Genomic DNA, 22035 nt, shown 5'->3' with positions numbered 1-22035 from the left:
TATTTATTAATTAATTTTTAGCAGAATTAATAACATAAAAATGGGCTGTAGGCTACCCGTTTCATGAAGAATGACGATCGATCTTACCCTTGATTTAACAGGCCTGTCAATTTCTTGGAATTGTTTGATATGAAAGGAGGGTATGATTTTTGTGTATTAGTTTAAGTATTTCCTAGCCTCTCTTAGCCACAGGGTTGGCTACAAAAGACACAGAGTATACCTTAGGATAAACTGGCATGAGTGCGCCGACCCCAGGTTTTCAACATTTCAGGATTGTTTCTGGACGGAGGTTGGGTGAAAAACGAAATTACGTTTACATGATTTTGTCGAAATTCGTCGTGTGACAAGAATGAGTGTATAGATGACTAGGGGGGAAGCGTTACTTATTTGTGTCTTCTATACTAACCATCATATACCCTAGACCCTGCATAACGAAATTCAACAATATTCAATATCCAAAGCAATATCCTCACTACAATAGGCCCCCAAAACAGAACTCCCACCCCACATAATCGCAAATTGACACGAAAGCTTCATTCCATGAAGCATTTCTCTCAGATTTGATCATCATATCCCGTCCAGCTCACATTGGGCGCCCCATTCCTTTTTTAAAGGAATTTTTATTGTGTTTGTGTGTATAAATTCCCAATTTTGACTTTCATAATTATTTTAATAAAGGGGATCGACCTTATTTTGGATTTTCCCATGCATTGCAACCAGCAAAATATGGCTAAGGTCAAAGTTATCATAGAAAATATTTGTCTTTGTCAAAAATTATGCAAAAATGAGTAATCTTTAATCTGAAGCCTTAGTCTGTCATTTGAAGTCCAAACATAGATTTATTTTGGCTTAAAATTATTCCAAAGACTAATATATGACTTGAGCCATATACATGACCTGACCGAGGACACACAATTAATTGTTACTTAGGAAAGTCAAGTTTATAAATAACAGGCTAACTGATATATTTATGATTGCTTAAATTCCTGATTTAGTATAATGCATCTACATGATCTACTAATTTGACAGAGAAAGGGTGGTCCTGGTAGATGTTTGCTACAGGTTGGTTTTCATTTGTGATCAATTAAAGATTAGAAAGAATCAAATTGAGCTGGATTTTCTGGATATGTTTATTAAGTCAACTTAGATGGACCGTGGGGGGGGCACATCATACATTTTTGGTGTGCTCCCCTAAATTTTGAGGTGGTGGGTCTTTAGGAGCTGACGTCGCGTAGTACCAGTAAAAGGGGGTCTTTTGGAGCTCTGAAAAAAAGATAAAACAGGTATAAGAGGGTCTTTTCGAGCTGCGACCAGTCAAAATCAAGGGTCTTTCTTGGCTTCTTTGTTGAAAAAACAGAAATGTGAAGGAAGAGGTCTTTAAGAGCGGGAACTTTAGAGAGTTTTTCGGAGCTGCAAAATCCCAAGTAATTCTTGGCCAAGCTCAAATGTATTATGAATGTATGTTTATTGCAGAGCTACAAGAGTGCCGAGTGTTCAATCGTGGCCAAGAATTACCCAATTTCAGCAGTCGTTAAATTTGAACATACAAAGAAGTAACCAAAAACAATTATTTATTTTGGTTCACATTGGTTTAGTAGTTCCTAAAGCAAACCTCAATATTATTATTTAACCTCAATATTATTATTTAATATAGCACAAGTGGTCTGTCTACTATAGTACTCAAGATTCCGAACCTTCACTGAACCATTTTATTCCATCATGTCCAGGTCATGTTGTATATTATCCATAGTTGATTTACCACAAAATACTTCCACCAATCAACCTTTGCACTTTAATTCACTTAATTAAGTCATTGTTCTATCTAAACAATCATAACAATAGCACTAAATAGCAGCAATTAATCTTTCCACACACAGTGGTCAGAATTTATTTGACTTGTGGGTTTGAGCATGGTTTGAGGTAACTGATACAAGTGCAGTTGTGGGTGAAACAATGAACTTTAAAAAGACATTCAGAAAACTGTTTGCCAAATTGCTCCCATGAATTGACCAATTACCATAAATTGGTCAATTTGATCATCAGGGCAGGGAAGTGCCACCCTGATCAGGGCAGCATAAAATAATTTCCTTTCTGGGAACTTGAACTGCTGTTTAATTTTTTTTCTGTGAGGGCAGAACACACACCTTAGGGGCTGTGCAATAATTATGAGCCCTGGTGAGAGGGCTGGGGGGACATTTTTGACAAGCCAAAGGGGGGGGGGGCAAGCAATTTTTGACAAGCCAAGAGGAGGGGGCAAGCATTTTTGGCACACATTCATGGGCACCATTTAAATAAAATCTTCCAAAAAGGCTTAGGAAAACAGTATGAAAACGCTTAAATGCAAATTTTCTGCTCCCCGGACTTGCAGCATATATCTAGACCATTCAGGTTTGCAAATTGGGATCCAAAAAATTTGGCATCTGCAAAGGGGGGAGGCAACACTTTTTTAGCAGTACCCCTAGAAGCTCCACCATTTGATGCAGTTATGCTTTTCATGGACAAAAATTAGCATCATTCTTTGCATTATATGACATTCATCATAACTCAGACTCATCATAAATTTGTACAAATTGACCAGTTAGCATTTCAACTATTCATGTCCTCTGTATAATTGTGTACATATCCCAAACTTTCTGACTAATTAATGTAATTTATGGGAAACTTAGAAATTAACACTTATCAATGCAGTTGCCAATTCAATACTGAGTGATGAACAGCTAAAACTTTACACTTTCCATGTCCCAATTATGTGACACTATAATGATCATGACATGATGAGTTTAATGTGTTATGCACTAATGATGCACAAAATGTCATCATGTGGGAGGGTGTTAAGGGTAGACGAGGTATTGTTGGTCGAAGCAGACAAAAAAAATGAATTTTCATAAATTTAGATTATATAGGCCTATTATAGAAAAATAACACTTTGATATTTTGCAAAAGTTCATTCTGCAAACCATATACTTTTGAAACATGTTTGATTTATTGTTGTAAATGAGTTATGTACGTTTTACAAAAGTGTTGTTGTTTCAGCTCTCTTTAACCATAACTCAAGAACCACATGACGTACAAAAGTATATCTGTGATATTTGAATTCTTCTAATGCTCGCTATTAATGATCAATGCAATTTTTGCCAAAGCTCACTACCATTCACAAGATGCTGTGAACTACCAAATTGCACCAGTTTAAAATAGTTCCTAGCCTTAATGTATCGTTTGCATAAATTAAATTGAGGAGAATGTAATTTTCACAATTCCAAGGATGCTGCAAATGAAAATTAAAATGAAATTCTGAAAATGTAATGGGTAGTGTGATCACTGTTGCATTATTTGCTACATTATGCCTTTATTTAATTCCTTTAGTTACAAAAAGTCAAACGTTTAAGTCTCCAAATCAAATCAAACAATTAAACTTTTATGACAGTTTCTGTAAAATATAGAATTTACAATGTGTGTGTGATCATATGGTGATTGAACAAAATGGTAACATGTTCACATAAAAGGTATTTTATTAGTTTGCAGCATGTAAATCAGAACATGATGTGTGGAGGCATTTAATGTAACTTGAACTGTTTGTGCAGTCATTTGTCATTGTTTATGCTGTGATGTCCATCTGAATCACATTGAAATGTAGAAACTTGAATTGGGAAGAATTAAGGTGAGGCTGCTGATCTGGCCAATCTGTATTAAAAAAAATTGGCCTTATACAAAAAGAACTAAAGTATTTCCAAAAACAATCAAATAATGTAGGCCTTTGTGACATGATTTCTCAAATTTAGATTTTGTGGAAATACGTTGTGGGAAAATATGGACTTGCATCCCCACCCCACACACCCCAAAATGACACTTGCAAACTGATAAATAAGGTCTGTTTTTGCAGATCCCCTCATACCTGACCTCCCCTGACCCCCCCCCCCCCCTGCCACACAAGGGTGATGTGTACTGCCTCACACAGATTAACAGCACCATGCACTACCTATACTGTATAATACACAACCTATAAGGATGATTTGAGTCAATCCCCTAACAGCCTCCTAACTTGAAAGCCTGGCGATGGACCTGGTTACCATAGACCACTTGACATCATTGTTTATCAACAAAGGCAAAGGACTTGTCTATCGATATGCTTGAACGAACCACTACACTGTTTAATGGCTTTCTTGTACTATATGAAATTTAAAATGCACGTGCCCTGAGCAAACTACGATAACTTGGTACACACACTACAGGGCAAAGAACAATGGAAATTGCCATAATTCTCGCGCATATTGCCGGGCAGTGACGTCACATGTCAAGTGGTGTATGCACTAGGACATTTTATTTATTTATTTATAACATTCGGCCGAAGCCAAGCTAAACCCAATAGTGCTCAGAGGCTACTAAATTCAAGGGATACCATCCGGATATGACGGGACAGGGATATATGGGAAGAGGTCCGATTTTAGATGCAGGAGGAAAACCGGAGCACCCGGAGAAAAACCTGCGAGGACGAGCATGGATCGGCAACCAAACTCACATGTGGCACCGCGGGGAATTGAACCCCGGCCACTGTGGTCGTATACATATACACAGAAGGAGAAAATTCAAAATAAATAGGCAATTCCACCATCGATCACCTTAAATACTTGGCCTATGTTTTGTGTTGTTACAAATGAAGTATGGATTTGCAGATAGGAAGGGGAAGTCAGCTGCAAGTAAACCATACATCCCTATGGCACCTGATGTCCCAGTTAATAAGTAGAAATATATGGGGATGTCTGAGTGTCACTAAAGGGATAAAAGGACAAAAGGTTATATTTAATATAAATGCATCTATCTATCAAATGATTAGGTCTATTGTTTTTTTGTTTTTTGATTTTTGATAATCTTATTCTAAGAGTGGAGACAAAGAAGATTTCCTTCAGTCTTTTTTGCTGGGAAATCACACATTATTACTTTAATCTTTTCAAATATTTAATAAAAACATGTTTGTTTTTGTATTCCTTTCTCTATACTTTACAGAACGTAAACTACCAGCAGCATAAAGGCATTACAACATGGGCAAAAACAAGCAGAAGAGTAAGCTGACAAAGCTGAAGGGAGGAGGGGGAGGGGGAGGAGGAGGGGGACAAGGAATGAAGGGGACTCATAAAGCATTCAAAGTTAACACACATAAAGCAACAAAAGCAAAACAGAAAGCAAAGGCTGTCACAACAAACCTTAAACGGGTAAGTATCAGAGATGGCATAGCCCTAGGGTCAGGCTTAGGAATTAGGAAGGGGGGGGGGCGGGGTAGATTGAGTTATAAACCCGAGGGCCACTTAAATATGAAAATGACGTACCTGTACCTACCGAACCACGACATTAAGGGTCTATCAGTGGCGATTTTTGTGGCACTAGGGGGTCATTCAGTGGCAGATCTAGGGAAAAGGGTTTTTTATGTGTGGAAATGCTAAAAGCTGGGTGTCATTGTCATTGTCAAAAATGTGCACAATTTTGCCATTTTTAAGGTAAAAATGCTATAAAGAATGTTAAAATTAATTGATAAAATGTGTGCAGAGCACCCAAAAAAATCAAAAAATTGTAGTTTTGGTGTATATAGGAGTGCCCCACCCCCCAATGCTAAGAAAACCAAAACCATGATTATCTCCACCAAAATCAACCTCTACCCGGACCTTCTTTTACAACTTAACAACCAACCCATTGAAAGAGTGACAGACATCACCTTCCTTGGCATTCACATTTCTAGTAAAGTAAATTGGAACATTCACATTGATGTCCTTTGTAAGAAGGCTCGTCGGATGATTGGCATGATACATAGGAACTTCCACCTTGCTCCTCAACATCTTCGTCGCACCTTGTACATTTCTCTGGTCCGTCCAGCTCTTGAGTACAGCAGCTCAACCTGGCACCCACTCACCAAAACCCAAACCAACCGTCTGGAATCTGTTCAGAGGTTTGCCTGCCGGGTCATATTACAATCTTGGGACCTGGATCATGACAGCCTCCTTTCCCAAACTAACCTCCCTCTCTTGAGGCCCGTCATGACTCCTTTACGGTGCGCCATGTGTTCAAAATTCTTGCCGGCCTTTCATCTGCTCCTAATGTATTCACACCTCATTCGCGTTCCAACTCAAGATGTAACCATTCCCGAGCTCTCTACCCACCTTTCAGCCGCCTCACACTTTGTCAAAGAAGTTTCTTCCACCTTGGTCCTATGTTATGGAACGAGCTACCAGAAAATGTTGTCTGTTGTCCCACCTTGTCCGCTTTCAAGGCTGCAGTTAAAACCCTCCAATAGTTGTCTTTTTTATCTTGTTTTTGCTTTTCAGTTTATTTTTGTTCGCTTTGTATGTAGGGCCTCCCTTTAATTTAGTGCTCTTTGAGCACTATTGGGTATTGCCTGTGCTTTTTGCCAAATGTAATAAATAAATAAAATAAATAAATATTGCAGATGCCCCTCAATCATCCCCATATCCCCAGGGTCAGCCTTGTAGCGGGAGGTATAGAGGGGCCATGAAAATGCTACCCATATTTGCCACCCGTCCCCGTCTGGTCATTTGTACTGAGAACCCTCCCCCCCCCCCATATAGGTCCTATAAATTGGTTATTTTTGCATACAAATATTTCTGCGATTTCTGAAACAGACCGGGGAAACAGATAACCTTTGTGGGTGAAATCAAAGATACTCAATACAACCAAAGATACTCAATACATTGAGTATCTTTGGTGAAATTCATGCCTAAACAAAATTTCATATGACAAAATTTCGCCAAATTATTTGTGTCAATAAAGCTCTCACAAAAATTACCACTTCTGCTGTAGTACATTGACTCTTCCACAGGTAAATCCAAATAAACTTTGTTGGGTAACTAGCAATCATGTAAATATTATGGACACCAAGTGCCACCAAGAAAACCATTATGTATGCTATTAGGTCAAAATAAATGTCCAAAACCTAGATTTTGTGTAAATATTATGATTAACATTATGCACATAAGTGGAACAAAAGGGTCAATGGCGGCAATAACATGTAAACTTGGAGCAATTTACATCTCTTAAGTTCAAATGCTACATAGTTACCATTGTTTGTAAATTAAACAAACTTATTTTCAAATCAAACAGATAAGCCAACCCACACATGAGTTTGACATTGACTTTGACATTGACTTTGACATTAATACTTTGCAAAAAATACAGAGGTGATTAGAATATCACACACATTTCACCCCAAAGTCAGTGGCGGTGCTAGGGGGGGCAAGGGTGCAATTACGTAAATTACGGCAACTTTGCACAACACTTGTTGATTTTGCCCCCACCCTGAAATATACTTTGCTTCCCCCCCCCCCCAAAAAAAATCCTGGTGCCGCCACTGCCCAAAGCTAGTAAGTCTCTGAACCAGTTGCTGAAACCACTTTTCAAACCTTTCCCACACAGCCCTGAAATAAAAGATATGAGCCCCTCTATCCAAGGGGTTCCCTTTGGTTGCCTTTTCAGCAATTTTGGTATCATATAATATTGATGGGTGGGTTTTTTGGTATCATATCGATGGGTGGGTTTTCATTTGGGTAAAAGTGCACTTCAAAGCGCCCAATTTGAAATAAAATTGGATCAATTGAGCCCATATTTATTGGTTGTGCTATGAGTTTTAAAATATTGGACGAGACGTATAGTCGAGTCCAGTGTTTTAAAACTCATAACGAGACCAATAAATATTGGGTGTAAAGCATCCAAATTTATCATCAATATGTTTTGGATCCAATAATTTCACACACTTGGATTCTTCAAAACATAATAATGGGCAAATTTTGATTCGTTTTGTGAAAACTCACTTGTAAACGAAAACTTACTTACGAATGGTACCATCTTAAGAGCTCTTAAGTAATAATAGGGATTTACAACAGAGGCCCTTCGTAAAGTTACGTATATAGTATTACGTTACTTGAGTTACAACAGGTTAAAAGTTCAGTGAAATGGACCCCAGGCCTGTAGCCAGAATTTTTTTGTGGGGTATGCATTTTCCAAATGCAGACCCGGGATGCAGACCTTATCAACCATTTATCCATGAAATTATTAATTTTTTGATCTAATTTTTTAACACATTTCACAGAAAGTTCATGATTTGGTGTAGGTCCTATATTTTTGACCCAATTTTGCAAGAAAAACAGAAAAGGCAGGACCTTTTGCAGATTTAGGGGGGGGGGTGTTGTCCCCACTGCACCCCTAGCAACTAAGCCTAATCACTGGATAGATGTGTGTTTATAACATCTACCAAGGCTCAAACTCATGCATGTTTAATTTTGCTTCTGATTTGTGGCCAATTATAAAGCAAATCATCCATGCTAATGATGTGCTGAAAGATGATGACATATTCCTAGTGTTGTTTAGCTACATTTTCTTCTGGAGCCTTCATCAATGAAACAATTCAATTTAATTCAACTTCAGCTTTGCTGACATAATGCTTTCCTAGTTAAAATCCATACACCCCCTTCTCTCTAAATGTAAAAGAGTGAATTTCCACTCTTTCAAGGAGTTGAATGAAGGCCTACCCGTTTTTAAGTGGAAAACACTCTAAAATGAAAGAAAGTACATTTTCTTTAGGCAGTATTCACTCTTTTGAGAGTATACAGACTACCACACTTTTTTCAATCCTTCCTTATAGAGTGAAATTTTTCCACTCTTTCCACTTAGAATCAGATTGATTGGCCTGTGTACATTTAGAGAGTATGGAAGACATGACCTTAATCTCCCACACAGGGAGTGTGAATTTCAAATGGGGTATACCTAATGGATGACTCCATTCCATTTGAAATATACACCCATGTGTAGGAGATTAAGGTCAAGTCAAGTCTTCCAATGTATTGGGGGGGTGTATGGATTTCAACTGGGATAGTTCATTCTTGTTATGAACTTGCTAATGATACAGAATTTGACGATAATGAAGTAAAGACAGATGATAAGTTATGATTTGCCACATTACCAAGGGTATGAACTTTATGTCACTTCTTGAAATATGATGAATGGGTTGGGTAATTTTGTAATTGTACACAATATGAGAAGAAAAAAATGCTTGAGAAATCAGGTAATGAAGTATATTATCTATTCTAGTCAGTGGGAGTGGTCTAGTTTGTAGACTCATAATCTGATTGGACACTTGCATGATTTTGGGTGCCGTCTATCAGGCCGTAGACGACCCCACGTCATCATGCGGCTTGATAACGCGTAACACGCTTCTAGAGGTGCGAGTATGTATCACGTTGTATGGGTATACTAGTGTGGAATACGTGCACGCGCTAGCAGTACGCGTAACAGAATATGTGAAGTTGTTAACAAGTTTCGTTCATTTTATAATAAGGGGAGTTTTTATGACGGTAACTTAGTTTTTACTTTAAAAAATAGTTTACAGTTATTAAAGTAATATTTAACAGACTAAGAATGAGAATAAACGATAGGAATTTTTGTTTTTACTATCCTCTACCTATGATAGACGACAGGCAGGTCGTCTATCACACGGTATATGATAGTAAAAACAAAAATTCCTATCGTTTATTCTCTAATTCTGTCATGTCAAAATTTGCATCACTATAACCTCTCCATATTGGCATAAGGCAGCTGTGGTGGTTCAAGCCCGCTGGCACCACTTGGTACCCGTACTTGGATTACTGCAACCCCCTCCCCACACACACACCCCACACCATGATGCACCAGAAATTTGTCTATTCTGGGCACATTTGAACCACTCTGCTTCTTCCCCCTCTCCAATCAGCTGACAGCCCTCAGGATTGGAAGTCTTATTCACCTGCCCTGCTTTCTTCTAAACTATATAGTTCAAATACAAAACATATAGACCAGAAGGACTTAACTTCCCCCATATATATATGAGTCACTTAAATATTTTGGTATGGGAGGGGACAGAACTTATTAGGAGTAGATCCCCCATTTTTATCTATGCCCGTGTAACAGGGCATAGATATTATCTATGCTTCCGTATGCCCGTGCAACGGGCATAGATATTGTATTTGTTGTGTTTAGTCTTCGACTTCTCCTTCTCCTCCTTCTTCTTCTCACGCTTCCTTTGCACTCCTCTAGCTCAAGAACCAAAGTGGCCTCGGGGTCCATACTTGGTACAATGATGGCCCATGACCCCTAGAAATTTCCTATGGTACCCCCGACCCCAGAGGTCAAAGGTCATAGGCTACAGGGGGCAAAATGTGTAAAATTTGAAACATCTCCAGCTCGAGAACTATAGCGCCCTCAGGGTTTATACTTAGTACAATGATGGCCCATGACTCCTAAAAGTAACCTATGGTAGCCACGAACCTAGAGGTCAAAGGTCACAGGCTACAGGGGGAAATATATGTAAATTTTTAAAACCACTTTCGCTCAAGAACTATAGCGCCCTCAGGGTTCATGCTTGGTACAATGATGGCCCATGACCCTTAGATATTTCCTGTAGTAACATCGACCCCAGAGGTTAAAGGTCATGGGCTACAGTTAGCAATATGTGTAAAATGTCAAACAGCTCTAGCTCAAGAACTACAGCGCCCTCAGGGTTCATACTTGGTACAATGATGACCCATGACCCTTGATGTATTCTATATTAGCCGCATCCCCAGAGGTCAAAGTCTAAAGGCTTTAAAAAGCAAAATAGGTATTTCGACTTATTAACACAGTGTAGCGCAATAGGTAGTATTTTGTTAGCTACCTGTGTTTGCAATGATAAAGGTCTGAATCGACGTCAAGGAAATTGATCACTTGACAAAAACTTCCTTAAAAGGGAATGTGTAGGCATTTTGATTCGTTTGTGAATAGGGAAGGGGGTTAGGTGTGGTCACGGGCATAGATATTCGTGTTTGGTAAAACACATTACTGTGGCATTTGTATTTGTTGTGTTTAGTCTTCGACTTCTCCTTCTCCTTCTTCTCACGCTTCCTTTGCACTCCTCTAGCTCAAGAACTAAAGTAGCCTCGGGGCCCATACTTGGTATAATGATGGCCCATGACCCCTAAAAATTTCCTAGGGTAGCCCCGACCCCAGAGGTCAAAGGTCATGGGCTACAGGGGCAATATGTGTACAATTTGAAGCACCTCTAGTCCAAGAACTATAGCGCCCTCAGGGTTCATACTTAGTATAATGATGGCCCATGACCCCAAGAAGTAACTTATGGTAGCCACGACCCCAGAGGTCAAAGGTCACAGGCTACATGGGGCAATATGTGTAAATTTTTAAAACCACTTTAGCTCAAGAACTATAGCGCCCTCAGGGTACTTGCTTGGTACAATGATGACCCATGACCTTTAGATATTTCCTGCAGTAACATCGACCCCAGAGATCAAAGGTCATGGGCTACAATGAGCAATATGTGTAAAATTTCAAACAGCTCTAGCTCATGAACTACAGCTTCCTCAGGATTCTCATTTGATACAATGATGACCCATGACCCTTGATGTATTCCATATTAGCCGCATCCCCAGAGGTCAAAGTCTAAAGGCTTTAAAAAGCAAAATAGGTACGACCTATTAACACAATGTAGCTTAATAGGTAGTATTTTGTTAGCTCCCTGTGTATGCAATGATAAAGGTCTGAATCGTACGTCAAGGAAACTGATCACTTGACAAAAACTCCCTTAAAAGGGAATGTTTAGGCATTTTGATTTTGGTTCCTTGGACCACCTCAAAAGGTTGTCATGATGGGACAAGGGGTGTGGTTGGTTAAGGGGTGGGGTATTAGAGAGAGTGTGGTTCAGTCTGGTGGTGTTTTAGAGAGAGTGAGGGTCTGATGGGGTATAAGAGAGAGTGAAGGTTTGGTAGGGTATAAGAGAGAGTGCGTGCCAGTCTAGTGGTGTTTTAGAGCGAGTGAGTGTCTGGTGGAGTATAAGAGAGAGTGAGGGTCTGGTGGGGTATTAGAGAGAGTGTGGTCCAGTCTGGTGGTGTTTTAGAGAGAGTGTGTGTATAGTGGAGAATAAGAGAGAGTGAAGGCTTGGTGGGGTATTAGAGAAAGTATGGGTCAGTCCGGTGATGTTTTAGAGTGAGTGAGTGTATGATGGAGTATAAGAGAGAGTGAAGGCTTGGTGGGGTATTAGAGAGTGAGGGTCTGGTGGGGTGTTAGAGAGAGTGTGGTCCAGTCTTGTGGTGTTTCAGAGAGAGTAATGGTCTGGTCGAGTATAAGAGAGAGTGAGTGTCTGATGGGGTATAAGAGAGTGTGGTCCAGTCTGGTGGTGTTTTAGAGAGAGTGATGGTCTGATGGGGTATAAAAGAGAGTGAAGGCTTGGTAGGGTATTAGAGAGAGTGTGGGCCAGTCCAGTGTTATGAGCATAACATGTATATCAAATGAAAGCTTAAAACAAGTGCTTTCACATGGTGCTCACCAAGTTTTCGTTTGTGAATAGGGGAAGGGGGTTAGGTGTGGTCACGGGCATAGATATTCGTGTTTGGTAAAACACATTACTGTGGCTTCTAGTTTTTATTGTATGTCTTACATTTGTGTCTCCTTCATTTGACACCACCGGGGGATTATATCTGTGTGGCATTTCGAGATATGCCCATTTAAGACCAAAAGGTTAGTAAGTAGTTAGTAAGCAAGTAACATACACTTCAATAGGGTGTGCCTGCACGGCCCCCAAAAATGAATATGGTTTGTGCTTGTACAAAATTTGAAAGTGCATATTAGGTCAAGATCCTCCCTGTGTGTCTTATCAATCTAGAATTGATTAATAGTATTATGAAATTACTATAATTTGTTATTTCCAGCATTAAAATTATATGTGGTACCCAATAAAACACCAAAATGCTTGTAAAACATTATAAAGTTGTTTTGGTCTTGGTCAAGCCTTTTAACAATTAAATGTGAGTATAAAGTCAAGAAAACACTGTACAATGTTTAAAAAACAGTGGCATAGCCAGCACTTTTTCAGAGGCTGGGCAAAGGGGGGGCAAACATTGACAAACATGGGCTAAAAAGTATAGAAAAAGACTTTAAAATCTTACATATCGGGGCAGCCACCATTCCACCGAGGGGGGGGCAAGTAGGCTAAATGTTTTCTGACAAAGGTTTTGTATTTGCTGGGTATAGATCCACAAACTAATGTAAATTCACTGTATTTATTGTTTAAAAATTATGACTCAAAATAACCAAAATCTAGGTACAATCCTTGGCAATTAAGTGGTCAATTTCATTAGATAATAATAACTGACTTTGGTATGCCATATATTGCTGTAGGGCAGAAACAAAGAAAATGCTTCACTATTAAATGTAATTTAAACTTTAAATTAGTTGTAATAATTGGCAAATTACCCCAAAGTGAGTAATAGATTGGATGTCATAATTTTCATATTACCAAACTTCATTGGATACAGTTGCTAACCATAATTGGTCATTGGTCCAAGTTAACCTTTTGCTTATCGCTGCCCAAAACATTAATATCCTTTAAAACATTTATTTAAAAAAACTTTAAAAAGTTATAAAACTTTTAAATAACTTTGAATGTTAGGATATTACAAGATTAGTCAACATAAAACTTTTAAATAACTTTGAATGTTAGGATATTACAAGATTAGTCAACATCTTTGTCATGTTGTAAAATGTTCATGAAGAGATTCATCAGGTTTGTTGCTAATCATATTTTGGAATTTTTATTTTACAAAACCAATGCAAAATTTATTGTAAAAATATTTTTTTGCAAACATCAACAAAAATCTTGTCAACACTGAAAATATGAACCATTTGTTACAATATTTGCTGGCAACTTGTCATCAAAATGTTTTGAAATTGAAATGTTTTGTGGCAACCTTTGTGCACCCTTTTGCCAGGGGGTGCAAAGGGAGCTACACCCCCACCACCCCCACCACAATTGGTCAGTGTGTCAGATCTAGCCCAGGCCACGGGTGCTTATGAGTATGTGAGAACCCCTGATTTAAGCCCATGTACATGTATGGTTGATGTGAATTGCCCGTGAGGGGGTACATTTTGTAATAAACATTTCCTGGCATTAGGCATGTTTGTACTCATTGTGTAGGCCCTGTGTAGTACCACTCTACCAGTAAGATAATTTGAAATTGTAAATTTGAACTTTGTGGAACTTTTATGGATTTTTCAATATCAAGAACTTGATATGATCATTATGGTTGAATTGGTGTTGATGGATTAACGAAAATGGATATGGTGAATTGATTTGTAGAATGAAAGCTGGTAGACCCACCCATCTGATAGTACATCACCTGGGTGTGTCACCATGGACTTGACCTTAACATCACCTCTCAGGGGTAGTAATTGTGTGCAGCATGAGACAGTTTGGCATTAAATATTAACTCTATATCTCTACTAGACTATACACAGCACAAAGTGAAAAGCCCGTGAATCCCATGTGATATTGCATAATCATCTGAACACACATACCGTATTTCCTCGAATAGTCCCCCCTTCAAATAAACGCCCCATCACTTTTTTTTAACCAAGATGTTTCAAAAATGCTGATATTTCCATGCTATCTTGTGTCTTAAGCTTAACCAATGTACACCCATGGTCGCTACTTAAGGTGGTTTTAAATGCAAATTAAAGATCTATGGATCGTTTTCATCTTTGGCACAGAAGAAGATAATAATTTTTTTAAATTTTCAGCAGTGTTTGCAGCACCCTACCTCCTCTGATTATTGCTCTCCAGGGACCGAGAAATTTCAGACCTGGATACTGCCTTCATATGGTTGAAATTGCACATGTCCAAATAGATATTGGAATGGTGTCAAATCGTTCAAGAACATCACAAATGACCTCTGCTGATTTTCTCGTAAAATGTTTGTAAGTAATATGGAATCTGTGGCCAAAAAACAAAAATTTCACTTTGACCCCCCCGGGGGAATTCCACTGGGATTTTTTTACAGGAAAATCAGTGGAGGTGCGCAGGAACGTGACTCAACATGTGAGTATACTTTTATTGGGACAAATGAAGTGATTTGAGAAATAAGTACCGTCGGATCCGTAGCGGTCGCTGCGGGACAAGGAATTCAATTTTGCAGTGTTGGTGTCTTTGAAGCAGGTTCAAGTTAAATTTCGAAACAAAAATTTCGGAAAAAAAAAATTCGAAAAAAAAAAAAATTTCGGAAAAAAAAATTAAAAAAAAAAAAAAAAAAATAAAAAAAAAAAATTAAAAAAAAAAAAAATGGGAAAAAAAAAATGCTGTGAAAAAAAAAAAAAATCGGAAAAAAATTGTATTTTTTTTTCTCTTTTCTTCAAAAAAAAAAAAAAAAAAATTTCGGAAAAAAAAAATTCAATTTCCTTAATTCTCTTCAAAAAAATCCTAATTTCCTTAATTCTCTTCAATTTCCCTTAACTTCCCTCAATTTCCCTCATTTTCCCAAATTTCGGACTGAAACTCTTTTCCAGTATGGGGCCGGTATAGGCCCTCCCCTCACCAAGTATCATAGCCATGCGACAAACAATGTAGACGTAACAGCATTTTTTAGCGTTTGTTACTAACGGACTAACGGACGGACGGACTAACAGACGGAGAGACATGGTGACTTATAGAGCTGCTACCCGCAGCTAAAAACAAGAAAAAAACAACTTTTAATGTGATTGGTCAAAAGCCATTTAGCGTCTGCTTGGTTACCATGGCAATGGTTTTATTACCTTTATAACATGGCCAACATATCCCTACATATAAGTGCAAACTCACTTGAGATTGTATCATGAAATGTTTTGGAGATATTTGCAAAAATGTTGGAATTCATGATTTCCCTAAACCTTGCCTTTAACACCACCTTAATGGTGTTAGTAATTAGCAAATAGGCCTATCTGGTTGTAAACCCGGAAGTGAACTAGAAGTCATCATTCCTAAGTTCATAGTTTGTCATTTCAGCGCAAGTTTTCAGCTTACCTAGTGATTTTAATGGGATGGGAATTACCGTTCTAAAATTGACCTCTAATAAACGCCCCCCCCCCCCTTTGGAAAATGCAAGGCCCTCTGGGAGGACTATTCGAGGAAATGTGGTCCCGGAATACGGTAGGCATTTAAAAGGCTATAGCCATAGTTGGTATATATATGGCCAAGCCTGGGGGCCAAGCTACACACTTGTAGCTGTCTCTTCCTCTGCACTGATAGCTGATACAGGTACTATTATTAACTAGAATGGTTATCACACCATAGCTGAACCATGGGGCTTCAGCAGCATATTGTGGTATTCCACTGTCACACATTTCAAACCTTTTCTTTTTCATGTTACACCATCAGGAGGTCTCACCTTTTTATTTTCGAGATATTTAATGTAGAAAAGACACAAAATATGAGACAGGTATTGACCTGGGTCTTATGAGGAGTGTATACAATATTTTTATTGTATTTGTTACATCTTAAAAGACCAAAAAAGTGAGTGAATAAGTAAGTTGGATAGACTATAGTAATATAGGCTGATACTATTCATGGTTCAGCAAAAATGAAAGAAGGGGATGGTTTTAAGTAAACCAAACAGGATATGTGGTGACAATTTTAATTGTCACCACATATCCTGTGGAACAACTTAAAAGTTGAAAGTTGTTCAAAAGCGCATATCTGTGTTCAAAAGCGCAAGTGGACTCAAAATAGGGGGTCTTTATGCTAACACTTAGCATGTGTTATATACGACATGAGTGACCCCCACAGATAAATTCAATACACTGTGAGCTATTGCAATTTTTGACGATCACAAACATCACATTCTGTCCATTTTTACCTGTCTTCACCTTGCCTTGTCTTCAATCTATTGAGTCTAGACTGCAAAATTAGAAGCAGATAATGGATGGGGATCTTTCCTGTGAAATACAGAGATAAGGCACACCGGGGAAGTAAGGAAAGGGGTAGCTCCCCCAGGAAAGAGTGTAATAATCTGTACCATGGTCATCTGTGCCACAGTGGAGCACTAAATAACACATTGCACCTAATAATGTGTGAATGCTTTTAAGTAACATACTTTTTGCCCCTTTTATATTAGCTGTTAAACATGTGGAATCCAATGGATAGCCTCATTCCCCAGTTTTACCCCCCCATCAAAATGCAAGTGTTTATATGCACACATATTTTCTTATTAAATGTTCTTTATATTTTAAATTGCCTGTATCTCAATTCAGAAAAATGGATATACCGGTATCACTTTTTTGCATCCAAACTTTTAATTTTGGCCATGCATGAATCCACTATCGCATCATCCCCATGCTATTGAATATTAATGCTCTGCATGCTAGCCATAGGCTTCAAGACAAAAACTCCCAAGTTTTGAGATATTTTCCAGAAATATCAACAGCTATCTTTGAAGAACCACAGAGCCAATTCTGAAATTTATGAATTTAAACAAATCGAAACTTGTCGTCCAGTACGTCATACACAAAAAGTACAATGCAGAATAGAAGTTGTTGTACACGATCTGATAAACAGTACAGGAGTGCTTAATAGTCTGTTTATGTTTGACCACTTGATACCAAGAACTTTTTATATCAATTAACTGATTTCTAATTAGTTTCTTTATCATGATAATTGATAAGACACATATCTGTGTGGAGACAGTTGGTTTAAAGCAAGACACATTGCAAATTCATCTTGTTTAAAGTAATATAAAAATCCAGCATTCACACTTTTCAACAAATTTATCCCCCCTCCCCCATGCTCAATCCAACAGGGGTACCCAGTACAAAATATGACTATATGGGGGACGTGTTGCAAATATGGGTCTCATTCTCCACCATTTTGGTATATCAATTACCCCTCCTAGACCAATCTTGATATAAGGTATATGAAAAGATCTTCTTTTTTTTTCAAAATTTCGGCTATATGGATGGATCCACTTTCCAATTCTCAGAAGTACAGCCTTACCCGAACCAAATAAGAGTAACTACCCAGCAAACACAAAAACGTTTTAAAAACGTTTTTAAATAAGTTATATTTTGGCTTTTGGTTTAGGTAAAACGTTTTAATAACATTAAAATGTCGGGTTATATAAAGGTCATGATAACGTTTTAAAACGTTTTGTATGAAAACACACTACAACAATATTTTTGAATGTTTTCAAAAAATGTTATTGTAAACTATTTTTGCAAACATTTTTGCCAAATATTGTGTCAATACTTAAATAACATTACGTTAAAATATTTGAACCAAGTAAACACAGAAATGTTCTTAAAATGTTTTTTTCAAAACCTTTTAATAACATTTAAATGTCGGGTTATATAAAGGTCATGAAAACGTTTTTAAAACGTTATTGAAAATATTTTGGGCAAACATTTTTCGCAAAATATTTTTTCAACTCCCAAAATAACATTCTGTTTAGAATGTTTTGTATCAAGTTTTCAAGAATGTTTTTGGAATGTTTTTAAAACGCTTTTATACCCTTTATATAACCCGACATTTAAACGTTTTCTGTAAAACATTTTTGTTTGCTGAGCAGTAGATTGTCTAAAATGTTTTTTAAGGTTATGAAAACGTTTTATACTCTTAATATACCCTTTATATAACCCGACATTTAAACGTTTTCTGACAACCTTTTATAACCTTTTGCGAATGATGTCGAAAACGTTTTGTGTTTGCTGGGTACCCACCTTCCCACGAATCTCCCCACCAGTGGTTCCAGTATTATAATCTAGCTCTTAAATTGTCTGTTTATTATTTGATACCAAATACATTACGGTAAATATCAATAATCCAAATTGATGTTTCTTAATAAGACATGTCTCTGTGGAGACATTTGGATTTAAGCGGGCACGTTGCAAATACATCTTGCAAATATACATACAAAAAACAATAAGCATTCACAATTATCCACAAACAGATCCGTACAAATATTCACATGCATCTGTCAAGATAAATAAACAATTCCTCCTGCTTCAGTGCTTGCTTTTTCCCTCCCTCCCTCTCTCTCTCCCCCTCTCTGTTTGTTGCTAAACTAAAATTCCTCCCATCTCCTTCCTTTTCTCCTTCTCTCCCCTCCCACTCTTATTACCCTCCTTTTCTCCCTCCCTCCCTCCTACTTGTGTTTCTTTTTAAGTTAGGCGGGCAGCCTAACTTATTTCTTTCTTGCTATTTAAGTTAGGCGGGCAGCCTAACTTATTTCTTTCTTTGCGTTTCTTTCTTTCTTCTTTCTTCTTTCTCACAATTTGCTTCTTCTGCCACATCCTTGATCTGATTTCGACCAAACTCAGTCACAAGCAGTATTGGGTAGATGGCTACAAAAGTTATGGGGTTTTTCAACTTCGAAGGTCATCCAGGGGTCACAGGGGTCAAAAAAGGTCATTTAACTGAAAAATGCTCCAATTGAGCTGACATTTTAATACAATGATGCTTATGACTTTCTAAACATGTTAAAATATTCTGATATCCATTTAAGGTCATTTAGGGGCCATAAAGGGGTCAAAGGTCAAGTTTTTCAAAATGCTCCAATTGAGCTGAAATTTAAATGCAATGGTCCTTATGACATTCTTAACATTTTAAAAACATTTTAAAATCCAATTAAGGTCATTAAGGGGTCATAAAGGGGTCAAAGGTCAAGTTTTTCCAAATGCTCCAATTGAGCTGAAATGTATATGCAATGATCCTTATGATGTTCTGAACATTTTAAAAACATTTTAAGATTCATTTAAGGTTATTAGGGGGCATTAAAGGGGTCAAAGGTCAAATTTTCAAAATGCTTCAATTGAGCTGAAATTTAAATGCAATGATCCTTATCTTATCCAGCACAGTATTGCTGCTTCATCAGATCGTCACAATCATCAGCCTAACTTACCTCGTGCCCTTGCAAAGGGCACAGTTGCTCTAGTTCTTTCTTCTTTCCTCTTTCTTTCTTTCTTTCTTCTCACAATTTGCTACTACTTCCACATCCTTGATCGGATTTCGACCAAACTCAGTCACAAGCAGTATTGGGTAGCTGGCTACAAGAGTTATGGGTTGTTTAAAGTCAGAGGTCATCCAAGGGGTCACAGGGGTCAAAAAAGGTCATTTTAACCCAAAATACTCCAATTGAGCTGAAATTTATATGCAATGATCCTTATGACATTCTAAACATGTTTGAAATATTTTAAAATTTATTTAAGGTCATTAAGGGGTCATAAAGGGGTCAAAGGTCAAGTTTTTCGAAATGCTCCAATTAAGCTGAAATTTAAATGCAATGATCCTTAGAACATTTTTAACATTTCAAAAATATTTCAAAATTCATTTAAGGTCATTAAGGGGTATAAAGGGGTCAAAGGTCAAGTTTTTGAAAATGGTCCAATTGAGCTGAAATTTAAATGCAATGATCCTAATGACATTCTAAACTTTTTAAAAACATTTAAAAATTCATTGAAAGTCATTAAGGGGACAAAGGTAAAGTTTTCAAAATGCTTCAATTGAGCTGAAATTGAAATGCAATGATACTTATGACATTCTTAACACGCTTTAAATATTTTAAAATTCATTTAAGGTCATTAAGGGGCCATACAGAGGTCAACGATCAAGGTATATTACAACGGCAATTAATTAAATAGTCTTATTAAAATTAATCCTTTCCAGTACAGTATTGCTGCTTGATGAGATTGTCACAGTCATCCGCCTAACTTACCTCGTGCCCTTGCAAAGGGCACAGTTGCTCTAGTCTTCTTTTTTTTTCTTTTAAAGTGTTCAAAAGTTTTTAAAAAAACCAAGGTAAATATCAATCATTTATAACTGAACATATGAACAATATACACACTTTTAGTATCACAATGCATCTGCAGACACAACTTTTTATAAAAATCAAGCATTTATCCCAAAAGTGTACGTCCGCATGCCAATTTTTTAAATATTTTTGCTAATTTTTTTTCAGTTGAATGTACAGAACAGACAGCAGGTTAATCAGAGTGATGATGTATTTGCACAACTTCAGAAAGATATGAAGATGACGCATAAAGACACACAAAAATCTGTAACCTCAAAAAAGCCAGATAATTCACAAAAGGTAAGCTAAAAACTCAGTGTACACCAGGAAAAGGTTGCAAAGCGATTTTACCCCCCACATGTCCAGTTTGAATGAGACAGAGGATTGGGGCATCTCGGGCTATTCCAGTTGAAATTCATATACCCCATATGGATGACATAATCTTAACCTTCCACATACTGTGCGTGAATTTTAAACACGTTGAAATCCCGGGGGGTCACTCCCATTGTGGCCTGTACACCATCCGCAATAATCAACTTTTGAAAAGCACCCTAAACAAGGATTTAATCCTTGGCTAAAACGATACCCTAAACAGGGATTTTATTCCTTGCATCAAATTTCATACCCTAAATTTCATTTATGCGCATTAGCAATTGCAATTTTGCTACCCTTTTTCCAATTTTTCATGTTTTTGACACCCTAAACGTGTTACGCGCGTATCGTGCCTACCCAGGAAAAACTACCCTTTTTACGCGTTTTATTATATCGTGGATGGTGTACAGGCCACAATGGGAGTGACCCCACCCCCCCCCCCACCCCGGTTGAAATTAACACTCCCTGTGATGGGAGATGAAGATCTTGTCTTGGGTGTATGGATTTCAAATGGAATTGCCTAATTTTTCTATAATTTGAATAGATGTGCTCTTTTTGACTAGGGGGGCACAAAATCCTCCCCCCCCCCACCCTAATGACTGTGCCCAAAAAGCTTGACCCAATTTTTGTTAGATGGTTTGAAAAAGTAAAGAGCCAAAAAAAAAAAGGATTATAGGCACTAGCGACCAAAATCTAAATATTTTGTAAACCTCCCAGGGTCCAGAAGCTCCTGGATTTTAGGGTTTATAACCTTATATGTGTACATCCATATCAAAATGATGCACTTGTCGGCTGCTACATGTGTCTCATTTTGAATAATAGCTAGGAATAAAATCAATAAATACCAGATTCAACTCAAGTGGAGGTCACTTCAAATCATGCCAATTCATATGGTTTACGAATACAGAGAACATTCCTGAACCATGTGACTTAGGGATGATTTGAAGTGACATCCACTTGAGATGAGTTTGGTTTTTATTCTCAGCTATTATTTGAAATGAGACACATCAGAGAAGATGAGAATCTCTGGACACATGTAGCAGCCGACAAGTGCATC

General features: G+C 37.7%; 1 protein-coding gene across 1 annotated transcript in view; it reads left to right on the top strand.

Moving 5' to 3' along the window:
- The window catches only part of LOC140136621 (uncharacterized), a 157339-nt gene that overhangs the window by 115669 nt on the left and 19635 nt on the right, over positions 1-22035 (top strand). The window contains exons 3-4 of the mRNA XM_072158312.1: positions 5002-5207; positions 20775-20906. Coding sequence (XP_072014413.1) covers positions 5037-5207; positions 20775-20906 — 303 coding nt within the window. The 5' untranslated portion in view covers positions 5002-5036. The remainder of the gene's footprint in view (positions 1-5001; positions 5208-20774; positions 20907-22035) is intronic.

Source organism: Amphiura filiformis, chromosome 2, assembly GCF_039555335.1.
Source record: "Amphiura filiformis chromosome 2, Afil_fr2py, whole genome shotgun sequence".
NCBI classification, from domain to species: Eukaryota; Metazoa; Echinodermata; class Ophiuroidea; order Amphilepidida; family Amphiuridae; genus Amphiura; species Amphiura filiformis.
The sequence above is the reverse complement of the archived record's forward strand: the minus strand, read 5'-3'. Positions and strand labels throughout refer to the sequence as shown.